Below are 19,757 nucleotides of genomic sequence, written 5' to 3'. Positions count from 1 at the left end.
GCTGACTAAGCTGCCTAGATTTGTGCCCACAGGGCAGTGGGGAGAAGAGAGAAAAACTACACGAGTTCTAGATTTTGTAGCAATTTAGAGACATTCAGCAGCACAGATTACAATTTCCTGATGAATATTCTTATGACAAATTAGTTCTGCCACAGTTATTCCTCAAGTATAGCCATGTTCAGTTTCACTCCTTATTCTCCCTCTCCCATGCTGATGGCCATCTATAGGGCTGAAATTGCCCTCAATTAAAAACACACGGCAACATTTTAAAAGCCTTTAAGTCACTTGTACTGTCTCTTCGACTGCCCTTGTCAATGTGATACGCTCTTGTTATTTGTATGGTGATAGTACCTCGGAGCCCCAGTCATTGACCACGCCCCCTATCATGCTAGGTGCTGTAGAAACATATCCAAAAAACAATCCTTGCACCAAACAGCTTACAATCTTAGTATCTGGAGTTTTGGTAAGTTCACCCAAAAATAATTAATTAAAATTAATGGTAATAAGACTCTATTACTAGTGCTACTGGTGACTTTCGTATACCTGGGGCCTAACTGTCTGAGGTCTCTGGTGGCTGACAATTAAGCCCCTGAAAGTTGCTAGCTTCCATTCCTACTGTGCAAAATGGTTTAACTCTTTCCCAAAAATTGTTATGAAAATACATATTTTAAAGTTTAGATAATCACTACTAATGTGCCCACTGCACATTTGAGCCTTACAATAAATAGTTTCATGACTCCTTCTATATACATTCTGTTCTGACTGGACCACTGTAGTGTCTCATTTATTGTTACCTCACCAAATATATTTTAAAAAATTAATGAAATGGCTTGTATTATATGCTAGTGTCCAGCTGCCCATCCCACTTAGTTTCTTTCAAGAATTAGTGAAGTTAAGGAGGAAGGGAGGGAAAATCATTCATGGGAAACGTAATTGCAATATGAAAAGAACTAAGAAAAGGTCAGGCCCCTTATAGATCAATGAATAGAACACAGAAGGAAACTCTTTTATACCTTTAAATAGATGTAGTAAACCCTTCTTTGATGGGACTTTTGCTGGTTGCCAAGCATTTTAAATGTTGTAGTGAGAACATGTTATTAAAAGGGGATTTAATATTCAGTAACTGCAGTGGCTTATTCCACAGCAGCCTCACCGTTCCCAGCTTGTGAAGTATGCATAATCTTAAGCAACTACATGCAAAAGGCGGCTTGTTCTCAGAAAATTGCAAAATGTTCATAGCATGAATCCCACATGCAGCTTTTTTTACATACATGCTCAGATCACTCCTCCTTCAAATTGAGAGGCTACATTTTTTTGTGATATCAAAGAGGACTGAACCCCAAAAAAGAAGCTACTTAATTTCAGCTCACTCTCATTAAAAAAAAAAGCTCCTGGCATCACTGGGCAGCATTGCTAGCTGTGCCATGGTTAAAACTATTATTCTTCAGTTAAAGTGGGATTTACACTTCTTTGTTAGGCATAATATAGATAATGATCTGAACCAAAAATCACACCACTGATACTTAGGGTACAGAATGAAATTTTGAGGAAGTCTGAAGTGAATCTATCCTATAGTTTAACTGTCTGGAAATACCCTATTAAAAATTTTGATCTAGTGTCTATTTTATTTTTGGCTTATAAATGACTTAACAGTCTGAACTATTCAGAGTTCAAGGGAGGGGCAGCTAAACAAAATATATTAAAAATACACAAATTAGCAATATCCCTGGTTAATGTTTCTGTCGTTGTCATGAAAACCACATTCAAAAATATTAGCTGAATGTCAACATGTAATATTTTTCACAACAAAGCACTGGTAACACACTAAGATGTGAACTTTTTGGCAAAGAGGGTCAGGTGGTGGTGGCAGGGTTATGGAAGTGCATGCCCAGTAGAGCCAGGTAGAAACTGGAATTTGGCACGTACCCAGATGACATATCCTAAGACATGCAAGAGCAAAGTTCTTCTACTCCTCCTACACACTTCAGAGAGGAGAGCATGACACCACGCTTTTCTCTACACAATCTCCAAGGAGCTTGGTGCAAAGTATTTTCTACCCCAGACTGCGTTATGCTTTCAGGGATCCATTTCTTTCAGACGATCACAAACATGTACAGAAAAATTAGAGTTCAGGCTGCTTAACTCTTCCGCAAAATACGAAATGTCATCGTTACCATTAAAAAAAACGTTAAGCATAAAAAAAAAACCCTGGAAATAATGAAATAACTTATGCACATTTTATTACCCCTTCTCACATATCTGGTTTAATGATAATATTAACATCTGAAAAGTCACCGTATACGTTTCAGCCACCTTAACGCTGACATACACATTTATGAGCGCCTTCAGCACTTAGGTCACTAATTATACACTTTACATCGTTATAAGAAGAATATAATTAGTGGTGCATACGTTGAAAGAGTTCTTAAGTTTGTATAGTAGGGTCACAGCTAAGGTAACATGCAAGGTGAATTTTCATGTCATAGTCAAGTCCATGTATAAAGTGTTGGGGTAATAATGGATGTGTATGTAAATTATCTTAACTAGTTACGCTGTGTCCTTCTAACTGCCCCTGGACCATACTGGACCAAACCCCTCTCACCCTTATCTGTTGCATGTCCCTTTGGCTAACTGGTGTCTGAAAAGTTTTTTAAGCTAAAACAAGGTTATTAGAACGTTTAAGTAAATAACTGCCACCGATAATCTGCAGTTTTCTTTCTTTCTTTAGTTATTAACGGCTATGCGTTAGTTTTGTATTTTGTATCTGTGTTTATATTTTCTTCAGCAACCTTATTAGATCTTGGTTTGTGAAAATCTTTCATTGCACACAGCAGAGCACATTATTTCCTTCCATACAAGTAACAAGCCAGGAAGTGTACCTGGAAAGCAAAAGTATTATTGAAAGACTCATGCACGACTACTCATGTGAATAAAATACAATTTTGAACCCCCACACGATCGCTACCACAGGCCTAGTTTTGCCTTCATTCCATCTACCATCTACTTGCTGCTCTTGGATCTCTCTCTCCTTGGTCACTGAGGGACCTCCCTTCCTTTAAAAAACACTGCTCCCATGAGGCCATTCACTGATAATCAGGCAACTAAAGGATCTATAGTAGAGGAGGGACAAGGATACTTTGCTTTCATTTTGCAGAAGCAAACTCCAAGGTGATTCAGTTCCAGGTTCCATTTTCTCCAACGTGCCATGGTACCACAAAGGAAAGGTCAGGGCACAGGTTTTACAATGGCCTGCGATTTAGGCCTATCAGTTTTCAAGAGCCTGATCTGCCTGGAAGTTCAACCTACATCCAACATTTGCCTGGACTGGTGTGTGTGTGTGTGTGTGTGTGTGTAATTTAAATTTTAAATTTATGGAAAGGAACTACATCTTTCCATTCAGCCTGCACCGTACCAAATACAGCCTCACACACCCTATAAATAGAACACTGAGATTCTTACCACTTTGCATACAATGTGTCCAGGAGTTACTTGAAATAACTTGCCCATTCACATTTGCTCTCGATTTATTTCCTAGGGGAACGTTCAATAACTGGCAGCTTCAACTGTAGTTACGCAAGAAGCTATCTGCAAGTCTGCCGAGACCTGTAGTGCTCTAGTGCTAAAAGCAACAAAGTGGACATTAAGCCACGTGCCTGCATGCCTGTAACCCTCCCGCCCTCCTTGAACTCTGCTTCTCTGACTGTCAGCAACATTTGATTGAGTTGCAACTCCTGCTATTCCAGCAGTCTGCTACAGGATACAGCGGGGCAGAGGCAGAGGGCTGGAGCCAAAGAGCTGACCTCTTGCTGTGAGCTTGCTGTAGATCTGGGAGTTTACTTCCTTGTCGCGTGTGTAACATCGGATCTCCTCCACTGCCTCGCGAATGATGGTAACTGCAAGCACAAAACCCTAAAGGGGGAGAAAAAAACTAAATGGGTAAGAGGCCAGAAAACATCCTCTTTCTCAGATCCGTGTAATGCACAATACTGACCAATGCCCATGTCTATATTCAATGTTTTCGTCTTGTTTTCCTGAATTATTATTGCTTACTTATTATGATGAGTGTCATACAGAACACTGATACCAAGATAACAATACACTCACATTTTTTAAATATAGTTTTATTTATAGGCTCTCTGTACTGCTTGCCAGGCACATCACAAACAATTTACCCTCACAACACCCTTGTAAGGTAGGAAAGTTTTATTTCCATTTTACAGATGGGAACTGAGGCAGAGAGAGATTAAGGCCTGGCTCCTAGCAGGTATTCAGGTGCATAACCTGGTCTACATCTAAAACTTAGGTCAACCTAGCTACAACACTCAGGGCTCTGAAAAATTTCTCACCCTGCACGACATAGTTAGTTTGACCTAACCCCCACTGCAGACCCAGCCAGACTGATGGAAGCATCCTTCCATTGATCTAGTTACTGCCTTTTGGAGAGATGGATTACCTACACTGATGGAGAAACTCTTTCTGTTGATGCAGGAAACATCTATACTACGGCTCTACAGAGAACAGCTGCAGAGCCACAGTCGTGCCACTGTAGCGTAAATATGGGCTAACCCCCAGTGAAATCAAAGGGAGTTAGATGCCTAAACATGTTGAAGGGCCTGGGCCTCTGTGGCTTGCCCCAGATCACACAGGAAACCCACTGCACGGCCAGATCTCCCGAGACCTCGTCTTGTGCCTTAAGCACAAGACTATCCAGGACAGTTCATCTAATTTGATCCTACGAACATACATGTGCCTAACTTTATTACCATGACTAGTGCCTCAAAATTAATGTGACTACTCATAGTACTAAAGCATAGACGAGAGGAACTATTTCAGTTTCTTACAGCATGGAGAACATGCACATCATACTTTTAGTGTTACCAGACTCTAAAAATAAGCAGAGCTCAGACAAAGCAACTCCCTCTATGGGCTAGTATCGCAAACTCATTTTATATTAGACATTATTCAGCTCTGATTCACTACATTGCTAAATCTGGCATGTCAATGAACAGAGCTGCAAGTGCTTTACACTCCATGTGAAAATTCATATTACAGAATCTTGTAATTGGGCAGCAGGGATCTTGTCAACCAATGTATTTGTTAGGTATCCAATCAAATTCAATTTTTTTTTTAATTGTTTGAAAGCATGACAGTTGAAACATGAAAACCACAGACAGATTTATAAATAATGCAGAAAAGGGTCTGATAAGTAAATAACAAATGGGATAAGAATTTTTGTGTGCCCAACTTAAGCTATCTTTCAAAGGACTTGATTTTCAGAAAGTGCTGAGCACCTACCCTTTGAAAATCAGGCCTCTTTAAGACACCTCAAGTCAGGCACCCCAAAATTACAGATCATATTGGAAAACCTTGGGCATAGAGTGTTCACAATATTACTACCTGACACTGACAATAATTAACCTTTTCGCATGTCCTTTTTTGTTTTGTTTTTTTCAAACAAGAAACTGTCTCTGGTTTACTGAAACTGAAGGAGAGCATTTTCTGCAATTAAATTCAGACATTCTTATAGGTTTGGTTTTTGTGCACACAGTCTCACCTAAAACATACAACATTGCAATAAAATTGTGCAGTGTCTTAACTACAGTTCATACGTATCGGTGCACAACCACAGGATACATTAGGAAAAATCTGACATTAGCTTTGAAATGCAGAAGGTATTGCATGTATTTGCATTATTTAAAGGGGGCATTTTCAAAAGGACCTAACTCAAGTGCCTTTGAAAGTTTCAGCCTAAAAACTTTCCTGTTCATTAGACTGTGGGAGGTTTAATTAAAATACACGTGATTTAAAATATCAAGCCTCCCCGCCCCCTTTTCAAGGACACTTGAGTATTTAGCAAAGAATACACTTTGGTACCTATTCTAATAATAGATGATAATAATTCTAATCATTCCACAAATTGTACACAGTGCCAATTAATGTTAATGGCAACTTTCTGCCTGGACAATAGAGAAGAACTGTTCAAAAAATGCTAATTTTTATAAGATTTTTTTTTAAAGTTTTCAAAATTTCCTGCATAAACTTCTCCATTTTTTTGACAAAACCCCAATATATTGAAAAATTAGAGTCTCCATTGTGTGACTACCATTAAAATGTTCCCAATATATTTTTGGCCAAAATGAAAATAAAAGCCATTTTTCATGAAAAAAAAACAACAACCATGTTTTGACAAGACAAAACAAAACAAAACAAAAAAATCCTACCAGCTTTGCTGTGGAGAGAAGAGAGTTGGTCAAATATACAAACTACTGAGATAGTCTCTCATTACCTTCCATACACAGTGCCCATTAACATTAACAGGAATTATATTCTTACATCAAGAGAGAATATGTCCTTAAGGCTTGGAATTGCTTTAATAATGTAAACATGACATTGAATAGATTCAAATTACAGAAGCCAGGAAGTCAATAACATACAAGATGATCTTTTGATAGAAGCATTTCATTCCAAAAGGGCTAGGGACAGTACATTTCACTTTGGGCCACTCAAAGATATGTCAGTTGGGTAACTGACAAGCAAAAAAAGACTGAAGGCTTCTCTGTCACTTAACGATTTCAAAAACTCCTAGGTGCTTTCAGATAAAAGGGAAAGAAACAATCTGTGTTGATTATTTTTAGCTTGCTTTGTGGATCAGGAATCTAAAGAGTTTGGGTATCTGAATTTCAAATAATCATCCAAAAATATTCCCACATGTGCTGCCTCACTATGCCACCATGTATGTCATTCTATACCGAACACTTGTATCAGCAGTCAGTAATGAACAAAGACCTTTCTTATACTACTCTCTGGCAGCTCATATGCTGAGTCCTAATTGCTCATCTGGCCTAGACAAATCACAATTGCTTATAGGATTCTACAAAAAACCTGTTGGGGGATAGGGAGGGAGGGAGTGGGGGGGGCTTGTTCAAACTAGTTTTGTGACACACTCACTTTTCCTAAACAGGGCAAATAAAATAACTTTGTCATACGTATATGCCAAAACATGAATTCAACCAGGCACAGGGCTGACTACCAGCAGAGTTTTAGTAGCAACTTCATGATATTCTTTACTTCTGGGGTATCAGTTTGCTTTTGCAAACAGGATTATCAGATTGAGGTAAATTTAATGGAAATCATTTTTCCCAATTCAGTTGAAAATGGGGAGAATGTTTTACCATCAACACTGCAGGGATTTTACCACCCGTGATTTCCAAAGAGCAGCCTAAAAGTGTCATCTTTAAAATCATTGTGGATCTCTGATTATTTTAAATATGTTTTTGCTTCCTATATTGAAAGCAACAAGTTACACCCAAGGATTTCTAAACCCTGTTGGAAGATCCAGATAACTACAGTTCATTTGCAACCCTGCTGAGTGAAGACAGATGGCAGCACAGGTTTGATGCAAGTGTTTTCTGCCATTTGTTTGTCAAAACTGAACTGTTAATGTACTTAAAATACTATGCAGAAAACATAGGGTACTTCTTGGTGATTAACTACCAGCTGACCTCATGTGCAAGAGAGGGATGTAAACCCCCAGGAGGCTGCTTACTGGAAGTGGAAGGGAAAAAAGTTTAGAGGTGCATAGATTTTTAACAGGTTTCAGAGTAGCAGCCGTGTTAGTCTGTATTCGCAAAAAGAAAAGGAGGACTTGTGGCACCTTAGAGACTAACAAATTTATTTGAGCATAAGCTTTTGTGAGCTACAGCTCACTTCATCGGATGCCCGATGAAGTAAGCTGTAGCTCACGAAAGCTTATGCTCAAATAAATTTGTTAGTCTCTAAGGTGCCACAAGTCCTCCTTTTCTTTTTATAGATTTTTAAGTGGCTGTTGTAGCTTCAATTGGCTTGTGCAGTGCGTTCCTATGTGCATTGGTCAGGTAGTTTAAATTATATTATCATTCCATTCAATCACTCCTTATTGTGCCTTTTTAACTCTTCCTTCCCCCCGCCCGGCATACCTTCCCAAAAAAAATCAGCGTTGTGTCCTTTTTTAAAAAAAATTCTAAATCACCATCCCTTTTTATCTGGTCTGCTCCTAAACACTTATTTCTATTGTCCCAGAATACTATGTACTCCACAGTCAATGGAGTCAAGGAAGTCAGCCATAAAACCCAATGTCCAGAGTTTTACAATTGCATGCACAAATGACTAGACATCTTACTGGAGAGCTGATATGCCTATCTGTCATGACTGCCCAGGCGTGTACACGTACATGTACATGCAAATGCACGAAATTCTGAAAACAGGAACCTAAATATTAAAAAAAAGTCATCTCCTGACACCCTTACCACCCTGACTTCCACTGGAGAAAGCAACATGGCAAGGTTCCTCTGAGCAGCAGGCAGCAGAAAGGGAGCTTGGTTTATACACACAGCAAGAGGTAAGGGGCAGACAGAAAACATCTGAGAACTCTGTAATAAGGAAGTTATTCAACTCTTCCTGCAGATTTGAGATTGAAATAAAGCCACATGGAACCCTTGTGGATGCACCAATTTACTCTAGAGATCTGCCTAACAACTTTAACGAGAGATGGGAAACCCCATCTCAAATAGTTAGCTAGCATCCTTTCCCAAAGACTGTAGCGAACTTGGCTTTCTGACTTCTTCCAACCTCAGGGGAAATATATGTTTGGAAAATGACAAATCAGTAAGTGTGTGTGTCAGGGGTGCAGGGGTTTCGGGGGGAAGCATCTATACTCTGAGCAAATTTGAATAAATGAAATGTAAAAATATGTATTTTAAGAAACTAAAACATCTTATTTTAAAATCAGCCTGTTGACCCATCCAAAAGCTCTAAGTCAAACTGTTTGGCGGGACTGCATGATTTGCTGTCATTGCACATACAGTCATTCATTAAGGTCGCTTTTAAAAACTGCCCTTTGGTTCTTTGCTTCACCTGACAAGCTTTTCTGAAATCCTGATTTGCAGCCCTCTTCTTGAATGCTGTGCCAAAGCAAAATGCTCTGACGCAGACCCTCCATCTTCACCCTTAACTTTCTAATAACTTAGCAGCTGTGATCAATACCCACAGTAGCCAGGAAGCTGTTTACTTTGCTCGCCATCTATTCTCTCATTTTTTTTGGAGTGTAGAAGTGGGCCAGTTGCCCCAGTGGTAGGCAGTTACCCCTAGTGGCAGTTGTGTAAGAGACAAAGAATTATGCCCCTATTAACTCAGATGAAGAGGGTATCGGTAACGGAGTCCTAGCATACCTTAATGTCCAACCTTTATGAAATTAATTTAAAAGCGAGAACAGGCATCTGCACTCAGAACATTTAGAGAGCAGACTTCCTACAAATAAGCTGCCAAAAAAGCATGTGAGACACAGAATTACTTAGATCAGAGAGATAAGACAACAAAGGACATTTTGTATTTAAACACGGACACTTTCTTGAATAAACAAACCGTAGATTACCTACCAAGGGAACCCAATAGGTGTAAAGTGCACCAAGCCTCATTTCAGGGACAAATTGAGAGCAGGCCAGAAGCAAGAAGTAAAGATTAAAAAAGTATTTGAACTGGTTAAACAGCACCTACAAAAAAAGGGAGGAGGGGAGAGGTTAATGGAGATCTCAGAGTTATGCATATTGAACTAGTGATAAGAGACATTCATTTCTGCTAGCTCCCGTAATGTCTAAATCCTAAATAATGATAGCAAAGTAGTGCTGGAAATAATTTCCAAAAGATCATCTTGGTGAATATAACAACATGCACACAAATGTAGCTGTGCTATACAACAGATTCTGCAGTAGTTAGTCTTCAATACATACATATAATTTTACCTTTAAACTTTTGACAATACCACTCAGAAAAGTGACAGCAACTGTAAATAGCGGATGTCTAACCAACATTATGTTTTGCCTACAAAAATCTGCTAAATATATATTTAAAATAAATGCAGTTTGAACTTGAACTGGTTTTGAAAGTAGTTCCACTGTCCCTTGCATACTGAACCATCACCAGTCAGACCTCTGTTTCAACAAGGACTGGTTTTGCTTTTAAACTGATGACAGAGACTATGGGCTTGGCTTCACTTACATTTTATAGCGCTCTAACTTGCCGGCTCAGGGGTGTGAAAAATCACCCCCCTGAGCGCAGCAAGTCAGAGCGCTTTAAAGCACTAATGTAAACAGGCTCCAAGAGCTGGGAGCCAAGCGCTTGGAGCTAATCCCCTTGTGGAGGTGGATTACCAGGAGCGCTGGGAGAGCTCTCTCCCGGCGCTCACACGCGACCACACTCACACTTCAAAGCACTACCGCGGGAGCGCTTCCGCAACAGAGCTTTGACGTTTCCAGTGTAGCCATGCCCTATGACAATGTGAGCTGAAAGCACAGGGCATACATGATCTGGCCATGCATCATGATGGTTCTGTAGCCAGGGGGTAGGTAGCCTGTGGATGCAACACGGAAGAGATGATGATAGGGAGGAAGGCCATCTGCCCTGTTGCCATTGTCAGGGAGAAATTTGAGCCAGCAAGAAGAAGTGCCAGTCAGCAAGGAAGAGCGTACCACAGAAAACTACAGCCAACAGGTGGGCAACAAGGGGATGTCCAAAAATTGCCCCAATCTGCTTCTGACTCGCCATGTGTCTCTCCCTAAATGAACTGCTCCCTCCGCAGAATAGCCTCAAGAAATTCAGTACCTCAGTGATTTCTTCAGGTAATCCTCTTATTTATAGAGGTGAGATCATCCAATCAGAGAATAGAACACATATCAGGTGACTTAGCTGCCTAATCACCCAAACCAGTATCAAATATTCAAAGGAGTACTTGCTGTGAGCAGTTTTCAAAAATCCATATGCCCAAGCACATTCATAAGAACTCTTCATTGAAGGACTATGAATGAACAGATTTGAGAAAAGCATAATATGGGGATGAGAGTGGAGGTGGTCAAATCTGATGAACAGGTTGTCTGACCAGCTCATCAGGTGCTACACTGAGATAACTTATCCATCGGCCAAAAGAAATAAACCTGCCAGGTAACCCATTAAGCAACATATGCAATCTGATCAGTTGTATCCCAGCACTGGGAGAAGTTTCTCAATGAGCTTGCTTAAGAGACACATGTTGGACACTAGGTAATAGTCTACAGTCACCAGAGCATGTCTGCTCTGCCAGTGAATTTTGGAAAGAAACCCTGAATATGCTGCCACAGAACTGACTGCCTGTGTGGGCCTGCGTGATTCAGTGGAACAAGAACCCATGTAACAGTATAGAGGTGTTCTGGCTGCCATTCCAGCCCCTGAGCTTCGAAAGCAGTAGCATAAGGGCTGCAATGAAATCCATCCACATGACACGAGTAGATTCCATTCATCCCCTCCCTTAAATCCTATAAGCTTTGGGCAGAGTGAATTTCACCCATAGAGACAACAATGCGAGATTTGTATGGCATCTATTCTACAACCATACAAACTACTAGTTAATTTTACGTTCAACAAAAAGTGAAATTTAGGCAGTGCTGTGACTAGGCATTTTAGTGCCGGGGTGAGCAAGCATATTTGCACCCCCTAACCCCTGCCCCATTTTTCTTTCCTGATGGCTTTGCGCCCTGGGCTGTGTTACGGCTCTGAGTTTAGGCAAAGTGTGTGAAGCATATTCCTAACCACTTTAAGGGATCAGAATATTAGCTCTTTCCTCTGACTTAAGGTTCAGCATTCACTATGTTGTAAAAACCACTGAAAATGAGGAAGGTGTTAGGGGGTACGGAGTCATGAAGTTTAATGGGCATACATACCCCAGGAAGAAATGTAAAAAAGTTGTATTTCTGATTGTTGATCACATTGCGAGGGTATCTCTGGTCTCTTTTTTCTGGATGGCCAAGCCAAACCGTACGAGGCCTTGGGTCTCTTCTTCCGCAGCATCTCATACACTCACAACACCTGTTGGAAGGACATATTTAATTTAAGAAGTCTCCATTTTATCCCCCTCCGTGATCCAGTCTACGTCCCCTGCCCTCACTTAACAAAACAGCCCATATTTCTTCCACAAAGATTATTAAACACAGACTCTCCCCCATATCGTCCCCCAGCAAACTGCTAAATAAACCCATATAAAAACTACAGAAGCGTACTGAGCATTGCTGCTTGTTCAAATCACTTGCCATCTTCTATCTGTTCACTGTCCATTTAGATTGTAAGCTCCTTCGGGCTGAGACCTGGACTCTTTTTTGGTCTGCAAAGCACCTAGCACACTTGAGGCACTATAGGCCTGAGCCAAAGCCCATTAATGAAAAGATTTCCATGGGCTATGGATAAGGCCCTATATAAATTGTATTACTGTTAATGATATGCAGCATTTTTATGGTGCTTTATACGTTCAAAGCACTGCACAGACATTAACTAGTTAATCCTCATTAACATCCCTGAAGGGTAGGTGGGTAATGCGTTATTATTCCCTTTTTAGATGTGAGGAAACCAACATTGAGAGATAACGTGACTCGCCCAAGTCCACACATTGAGTTAGCTCATCTCTTCCAAGATTAGATTGGAAACATCTGAGAAATTCTAATTTGAGATTCATGTTCTCTTATCATTCCCCGATTGAAGTCTCACATATTAGCATGAAAAGATCACAGGCTGATGCAGCCTTAGATATAAGGAACTCACATAGCAAAAAAAGGATTCTGGTTTTGTTTTGTCCTTTACTGTCAAAACAAGTTTCTGGAACTAAGGAAACAGAGTAGCAGGGACTCTCTCTGCATTGATCCAATTGCAGGATCTAGGCCTGAGTGACACAAAACTGCTCTGACTATATTTTGCTAGAAGAGTTGTTGCTTTTCATTGTTTTACTTCATGGGTGCTGTATGAAGATCCACATGAACAAAAGGATCAGTGAACTGACTATGGATGGGAAGCAGTAGAAATGTAAATACCCAAGATGTTGTTAAATGCCCAAATCAAACTAACTGAAAAAAGATGCAGACTTTCTCCCTTTCCTGCAACCCCCTTAAGTGATAGGAACCTTAGCTGATACTTTTAACAATAGAAGGTACAAAATATTCAGATAAATATAATTTTTATTTGGCCCTTTAGTGTGTGTCATAACACAGCATTTGGCAAAAAACAAATGCATGGAGTATTAATGTTTTTATTTCCTCCAAAACAGTCACACAGAAAAACATCAAAATTGGAAGCCTGTTTTGATTTTCTACCCAGATAGCATTCTTTGTGCCATGGAAGCCACTCTCGTCCCCAGCGGTGCCGACTTTCTGTGCTGGGGGGTGCTCAACTACCCGGCTCTGCCCCAGGTCCAGCCCCCATTCCATCCCTTCCCCCCAGTCCCCACCCACCTCTTCCCGCCCCCTCCCCCGAGCCCTTGCTCCTCTCCCCTCCCAGCCAGTGTCTCCTGCACACCACAGAACAGGGGATCGTTCTGGGAGGGGAGAGGAGGGGAGATGGCTGCCAGTGGGTGCTCAGCATCCACCATTTTTTCCCCTGTCAGTGCTCCAGCCCTGGAACACCCACAGACTCAGCGCTATGCTCCTCCCATCACCAACTTTAAATTAGCTAAAACAAACAAGAAATAAACATTTCCAGCTGTAATCCATTAATCTACTCTTCTCCCTTTTCTGGGGCTAACATTAAGACTATGTGACATCTCCCCTGTCCTTTAGTAAAAGCCACAGAGGGAAATCCTGAAAGCCACAAATTTCAGCATAACTTGGGTAAAACTGATATTGTGCCTACAGGATTCCTCCTACTGTACTGTAGATGTATTTGAAGTATGAAAGATAAAATACTAGCCAAGCTACAGTATAAAGGAATGTTTCTATATCACCTACTTGCAAAACATGAGTATCTGCCATTTTGGCCCTATCATAAGTAATAAAAAGACCAAGGCCTGATCTTGCTGTAGCTGAAATCAACAAATTCTAAAGAGATACATTTGCCAGAATCAGAAAACTGAATACTTGTCATATTTCAGATAAATACGATATACAAGTTAAATTTCCTCCAACGTATGTTAGGACATCAACTCCCAGAAATCTATATTCATGGCTTTTGACAGTAATCAATGTCACCAATTCTCCTGATATTTGATGTTTTTCTTAAACCACAAGATTCTCAAGAGGTCAGATTACATGAGGATCTCGTCTTTCTTTTTTTTTCAGCCCTGCTTGTGGCAGACTAAAGACAGCAAATGTGACCTGAGTGTTCCCTGAAAACTCAGAAACCTGAAGGCAAATAAAAATAACCCCCAAATCATTCCTTCTAAAACCCTCATGATTTTAAGGCACTCATGATTTTGGGAGCCTGACATGATTTTTAAATCTTTAGAGTGGGCAGTATTGAGTGAGTTTTCTTCCACGTGGACAGCTGAAACTGCTCAGGACCTCCCTCTTTCATGGCTATTTGTAGACTGGGCATGTTATTCGGAAGCACTGGTAGCTGCCACACCCTACAGTTTACACATGGGGTGGAATTCGGCCTCTCTGTCCTGTTTACAATCCTCACAAAAAGCTCCTGTACAGCACAGGGCAGGCAGCACAGGTCAATGTCTGCTATCGCAGCTGTAATTTCAGAAAACAAATTTCACTATCTATTGCCCGAAAATGGTTTCAGGCAGTTGAAATCCACATTCGTATGAAACTCCACTTCACTCCCAAAGAATGTGAACAATATCAGTTTGTACTTTGTCACTGTGTCACAATCAATAGTTGTGACATCACTGAGCAGCATGCACCAATCTTTCTTTCTATTGCTACACCTTAGGACACATATTTGCTGAATTACTAACGTGAATCCCATCCGTAATGGGAGGGTTACCCACATTCTGCTAAGAAAAAGCAATGGCTTAAACACCCGAGCCTGCAGTGTTTATGCTCAATTAAATCTATGCACCTTTTGCATATGGTTCCTGACTAAGCTTTAAACTTGTACGGTTCCCTCGGTCTCCAGCTCCATAACGAACACAGTACAATTCTGTCACTCTCCTGCTGATTTGGTAGTGATTTGGAATTCCATACTCATCCTGAAGAATGTGGTCTCCCAATCTCCTCCCCAGCAAATAATTATTACATCTTTTCAAACCTATAATCGGAATGATCCATTGCATGTCCCATCAGTCCAAGGCAGGCTGCACCCTATCCCAAGGCCAGCTCTGTTTGGATCAGCAGTGTCATTAAAACATCCAATGCAATACAGCAATCCTCTTTTTATTATCCACAAGTCAGTTACAACCATTTGGCACTTCTTTTGACACAACTTGACGTGCATTATACTGCTTTGATCCCAGTTATAACAGCTAGCAAAAAAACTGGTCCCAAATGGATCAGAAAGAAATACAAAGGCCCCTAATACCCAGGAGAAATGGAGGAATAGGAGAACAAACAGATGAATATAAGAACGGCCTTACTGCGTCAGACCAATGGTCCATCTAGCCCAGTATCCTGTCTTTTAACAGCGGCCAGCACCAGATGCTTCAGAGGGAATTAACAAAAGAGGGCAATTATTGAGTGGTCCATCCACCGTCATTCAGTCCCAGCTTCTGGCAGTTGGAAGTTTAGGGACACCCAAAGCATGGGGTTGTGTCTCTGACCATCTTGGCTAATAGTCATTGAAGGACCTATCCACTGTGAACTTATCTAATTCTTTTTTGAGGCCCAGTTATACTTTTGGCCTTCATGACATCCCACAGCAATGAATTCCACAGGTTGACTGTGCGCTGTGTGAAGAAATACTTCCTTATGTTTGTTTTAAAGCTGCTGCCTATTCATTTCATTGGGTGATCCCTGGTTCATATGTTATGTGAAGGGGTAAACAACACTTCCTTATTCACCTTCACCACACCACTCACGATTTTACAGACTTCTTATACCCACCTTAGTCATCTCTTTTCTAAACTGAACAGTCCCAGTCTTTTTAAATCGCTCCTCACATGTGTATTTCTGTATCTGCTAGAAGATACAGAAATTTCCCACTCTCCTTTGTCCTTACAAAAGGACACACTCGGGAACAGTCTCTCTCTTTTTCAAAATGGCAATGCTGTAGCCTTCCAGGTCAGCAAAGATTGTTTTTCCTTCAAGTTTCCTCCTGTCACTGCTTGAAATAAAAGCTAATGTTTTCCCCCCTTTTTATAGCAAAAGGATTTGTATTAGATTTCACTGGCATTTGAAATACAGCCCAGTATCACAGGCAAGCTTACAACAGAATGCCTTGGAGATCAGATAGAAATGCATATCTGACTCACTACATTAGATAACAATGTCAAGATGTCTGCCTTAAATTATAACAGTCATCTGCTCAAACAATTTGGGTAACTGTGTATCTAACTGATCAGAAATAAAGCAAGTAAATTTCCATTTAAGGAAGTATTCAATGCTTTCCGCAGGTAAACTCTCTATATACGTATTGCAGAACAGGAAACAGCATGATGAATAAAGCACACCATTCACTGCTACAAAGGTGGTTTTATACAAAAGTATCAGCTTTCATGCATTCCACCCCCATCTGCAAATAAACACAGGGAAAAAAAAAATCTTATCTGCTAAGAAAACTCCTTCAGAATCCAAAAAGCTTGAAAATCCAATTGGTTTACAGAAGCTAGCACGGAAAAGGTAGTCTAACTCAAAGTATTTCATGGACATCTAACTGGATTAAACTTTTATAAGAGGCATTTTCTCACTCTTTTTAGACCAGTGCAAAATGATTTCCCACATAATCAGATCACTATTTTTGATGTGATTACATTTCACTAAGAAGCAGTAAGTGAAACATCATCCGATGAAGTGAGCTGTAGCTCACTAAAGCTTATGCTCAAATAAAATTGTTAGTCTCTAAGATGCCACAAGTACTCCTTTTCTTTTTGCGAATACAGCCTAACACGGCTGCTTCTCTGAAACTTATCAGAAAGATGATGTGTGTGTGTTGTGGTATAGCCTAAGGGCATCAATTAGATCAGAGCCCCATTGTGCTAGGTCCTGTACAAACATACAGTAAGTTACAGTCCCTACCCCCAAAGAGCTTATAATCTCAAAAGAAAAAATTATAATAAAAAGTGATCACTATAACTATTAAGTTTCGCAAAAACCTTCCTCACAGAAAGCGTGGAATCAAATAAAAATCTTGTCCCATATTACACAGTACTGCAGAGTACACTACTACTGCTCCTAAAGGTGAAAGACCTATGGCTTCTCTCGACAGAATTACAGGCAGTTATGATTACAGAATAGTAGTTTTGGTCGAGAAGAAGGGTGAAATGCCATCAGCTAAAACACTGGATCCCAGCACTGGTTCCCTACAGCTTTGTCATGTTTCTGTAAAAACACACTGTGTCTAAATTATGGGTTCATCACCTTTTTCGGTCTATAACAATATACAGGTCAGCTTTATCACAGCCTCACCAGTTAGCATCTACTGCTCACCCACAAACTATTTGTTCATTTGCTAGAGGAAAATGTATGAGAATTCTGGAAAATTTAATAGAAATAAATACAGCTTTCAATGTTGGTAACTTGAGTGATTGAAGCAATGAACAGATATCTCAACTTATTGGAGTAAAATAATCTAGAACATCTTTTACCCTTCAAGTATCTATAATGACAGTTTCTGATTTTTAATGTGCGCTTTCACCCAGGTTATTTACATTTGATTACTTTTAGAAAATGACACTGTGTGTTACTCTGTGTTTGTACAATACCTAGCACATTTCTGACTGGTCTTTAGGTACTACCATAATAAACGTGATTCATAATAATTCAAAATCTATCCAATTTCAAAAGAGAGTTAAAAGTAGTTTCTGGTACCACTCTTGCATCTGAATCTCCCCGCCAATTTTTGCAGTTTTACAATCACACTTTCCTGTTTTTTTAAAAGATTACCCCATCTTTCAGTCAGTGAGGAGAGAAAAAGGAGGAATGGAAGACAGACACAGAAAAAACTATGGGAAATTGACTTATACAAGGCAAAACAATTAAATTGACCTCACAAACAGTGTAGTCAAGTTTACAAATTAAACTTTAAAAATATGTTTTTTTAAATCTAATTCTAATCATAAGTATTTAATCACGTCTATTAAAGGTGTTGCTTGTAGACTTAGGGGAAAAAAATTCAGATAGAGCTGTGATTTAAGTCAATGATTTTCCTTTAAACTATACTAGTGCTATTTAAGAAATAAATTAATGAAAATGTTGGTGCTCAGAGGGGTGTCAAAAGGGAAATATATTTGTTCATTTTTAGGAATGGGAGGATTGTTTTCTCAAATCTCAATGAGAGAGGAAAGCGACACAAAGTTAGCCAGATTTACTCATGTTAACTGCTGTATTTAGAATGACCTTCAGTGTGAAGTTCTAAAACAGAGGCTTTACCAAAAGGAACATGCATTTACAGTGCTCAGTTTATCTCCACAACCTGCTTCACAATTCCAGACAGACTCCTGCTAATCACATACTTGAAACCAAAGTTACTTTTGCTTATCTTTTAGGTTGAGCCTCTTTTAGGGATTTTACTGAGAGAAATAAAGAGCTACATATCTTTATAGTTACATGAGGAGATAGGGCGAAAAGGGGGACCAAATATTTTAACAAAGAACTTCTAATATGTTCTTGGGTTATTATAATTCACCAATATGTTCCAAAGATTATTTTAAATTATCCAAAACTAACTTCTAAAACTTTAAAGAGTATAAACAGCTCACTGATATGTTTCTTCAGAAATGCAACAGAAAATAACATGAATGATTCTAACATAAAACAGTGGCTTGAATGTTCTTATAAAAGGGAGTGCTCTGTGTTGGGATAAATATACACATTTTAAACAGCACTTAGTTTCTTTAAATTACTATGAACTTATAAATCACTGAGTATATATAACACCTAACATGATTTTACTAACAAGGCAAATTTGACCATAGTTAAAGCTCAAGATCCTGTCCAGCAAATCATTTAAGCATGTGAATTGTCTCATATATTTCAATAGGGAAACTCAAGTGCTTAAAGTTAAGCACAGGCTTGAGTGCTTTGCTGGATCAGGGTCAGACTAAACTTAAGAAGTAGACCCTACCAAAGGAAAAAGAGGAGTAATGGACCATGATTTAACTCTAGGTGCTAAAGTGAAAGTGAGAGCACATTTTGTAAACAAGGCTATCATCTCACATAATATCCCCACTACAAACAGGAATGTTGCTATTGGAACAGTACTTCACTACAAAAACAAGTACTGAATAACAGTTAATTGTGTTAACTTTTAATAATTCATTTCCAATTTCTGCAACTCCTAGCCAACCAAAGATTTCACAACTTCGTTAGATACGGGGGAAAGAAAGTTCAACATGTACTTAAACTCTAGAAAAAAGACTTCCTGCCTATCTGGGTTCTGAAAGTGATACATATAATATTGTCCAAGTAAAGAAGAATTATCGCTACTTACAACACATTTGATTTCCAACACATGTGCAGGGAATTTACAAGAGATTCCCCTATTATGTTTTCTCTTCTATTTGAAGGCATTTTTAAGTGATCACACATAGTCCTGGATATCTATTTATATACGCTGTTTGTACTTTCATACTATCTACAGAACCTTATAATAAAAAAGGCAGAACTTGACCTATGCAGTTCTGTAACACAGACTTTTTATCCAATTTAAAGACTGCAGTAAAAAAACCCCAAAAAACAGACGTGTTACTGCAGTCGGCAATAATACAAACCACGGGTTGCAGTTGATGGTTTAATGGACTAACCGGAAAAGTCAGTCAGCAAGTTTCAGAATCACATTACATCCAACCTTCTCCAGAAAATGTAAAACTAAACAAAGAAAGCATGTGCCAG

The 19,757-nt window shown here is 39.5% G+C and overlaps 1 protein-coding gene across 3 annotated transcripts in view; it reads right to left on the bottom strand.

Annotated features, from left to right (window-relative positions):
- ATP9A (ATPase phospholipid transporting 9A (putative)) overlaps positions 1-19,757 on the bottom strand; it is a 107,120-nt gene that overhangs the window by 61,139 nt on the left and 26,224 nt on the right. For all 3 annotated transcript variants that reach the window (XM_043527037.1, XM_037915924.2, XM_043527038.1), the window contains exons 2-4: positions 11,727-11,871; positions 9,414-9,527; positions 3,801-3,909 (exon numbers count right to left, since the gene is read on the bottom strand). In XM_043527037.1, coding sequence (XP_043382972.1) covers positions 3,801-3,909; positions 9,414-9,527; positions 11,727-11,871 — 368 coding nt within the window. The remainder of the gene's footprint in view (positions 1-3,800; positions 3,910-9,413; positions 9,528-11,726; positions 11,872-19,757) is intronic.

This window comes from Chelonia mydas, chromosome 13 (assembly GCF_015237465.2).
Source record: "Chelonia mydas isolate rCheMyd1 chromosome 13, rCheMyd1.pri.v2, whole genome shotgun sequence".
In the NCBI taxonomy this organism is placed as follows: domain Eukaryota; kingdom Metazoa; phylum Chordata; order Testudines; family Cheloniidae; genus Chelonia; species Chelonia mydas.
The sequence above is the reverse complement of the archived record's forward strand: the minus strand, read 5'-3'. Positions and strand labels throughout refer to the sequence as shown.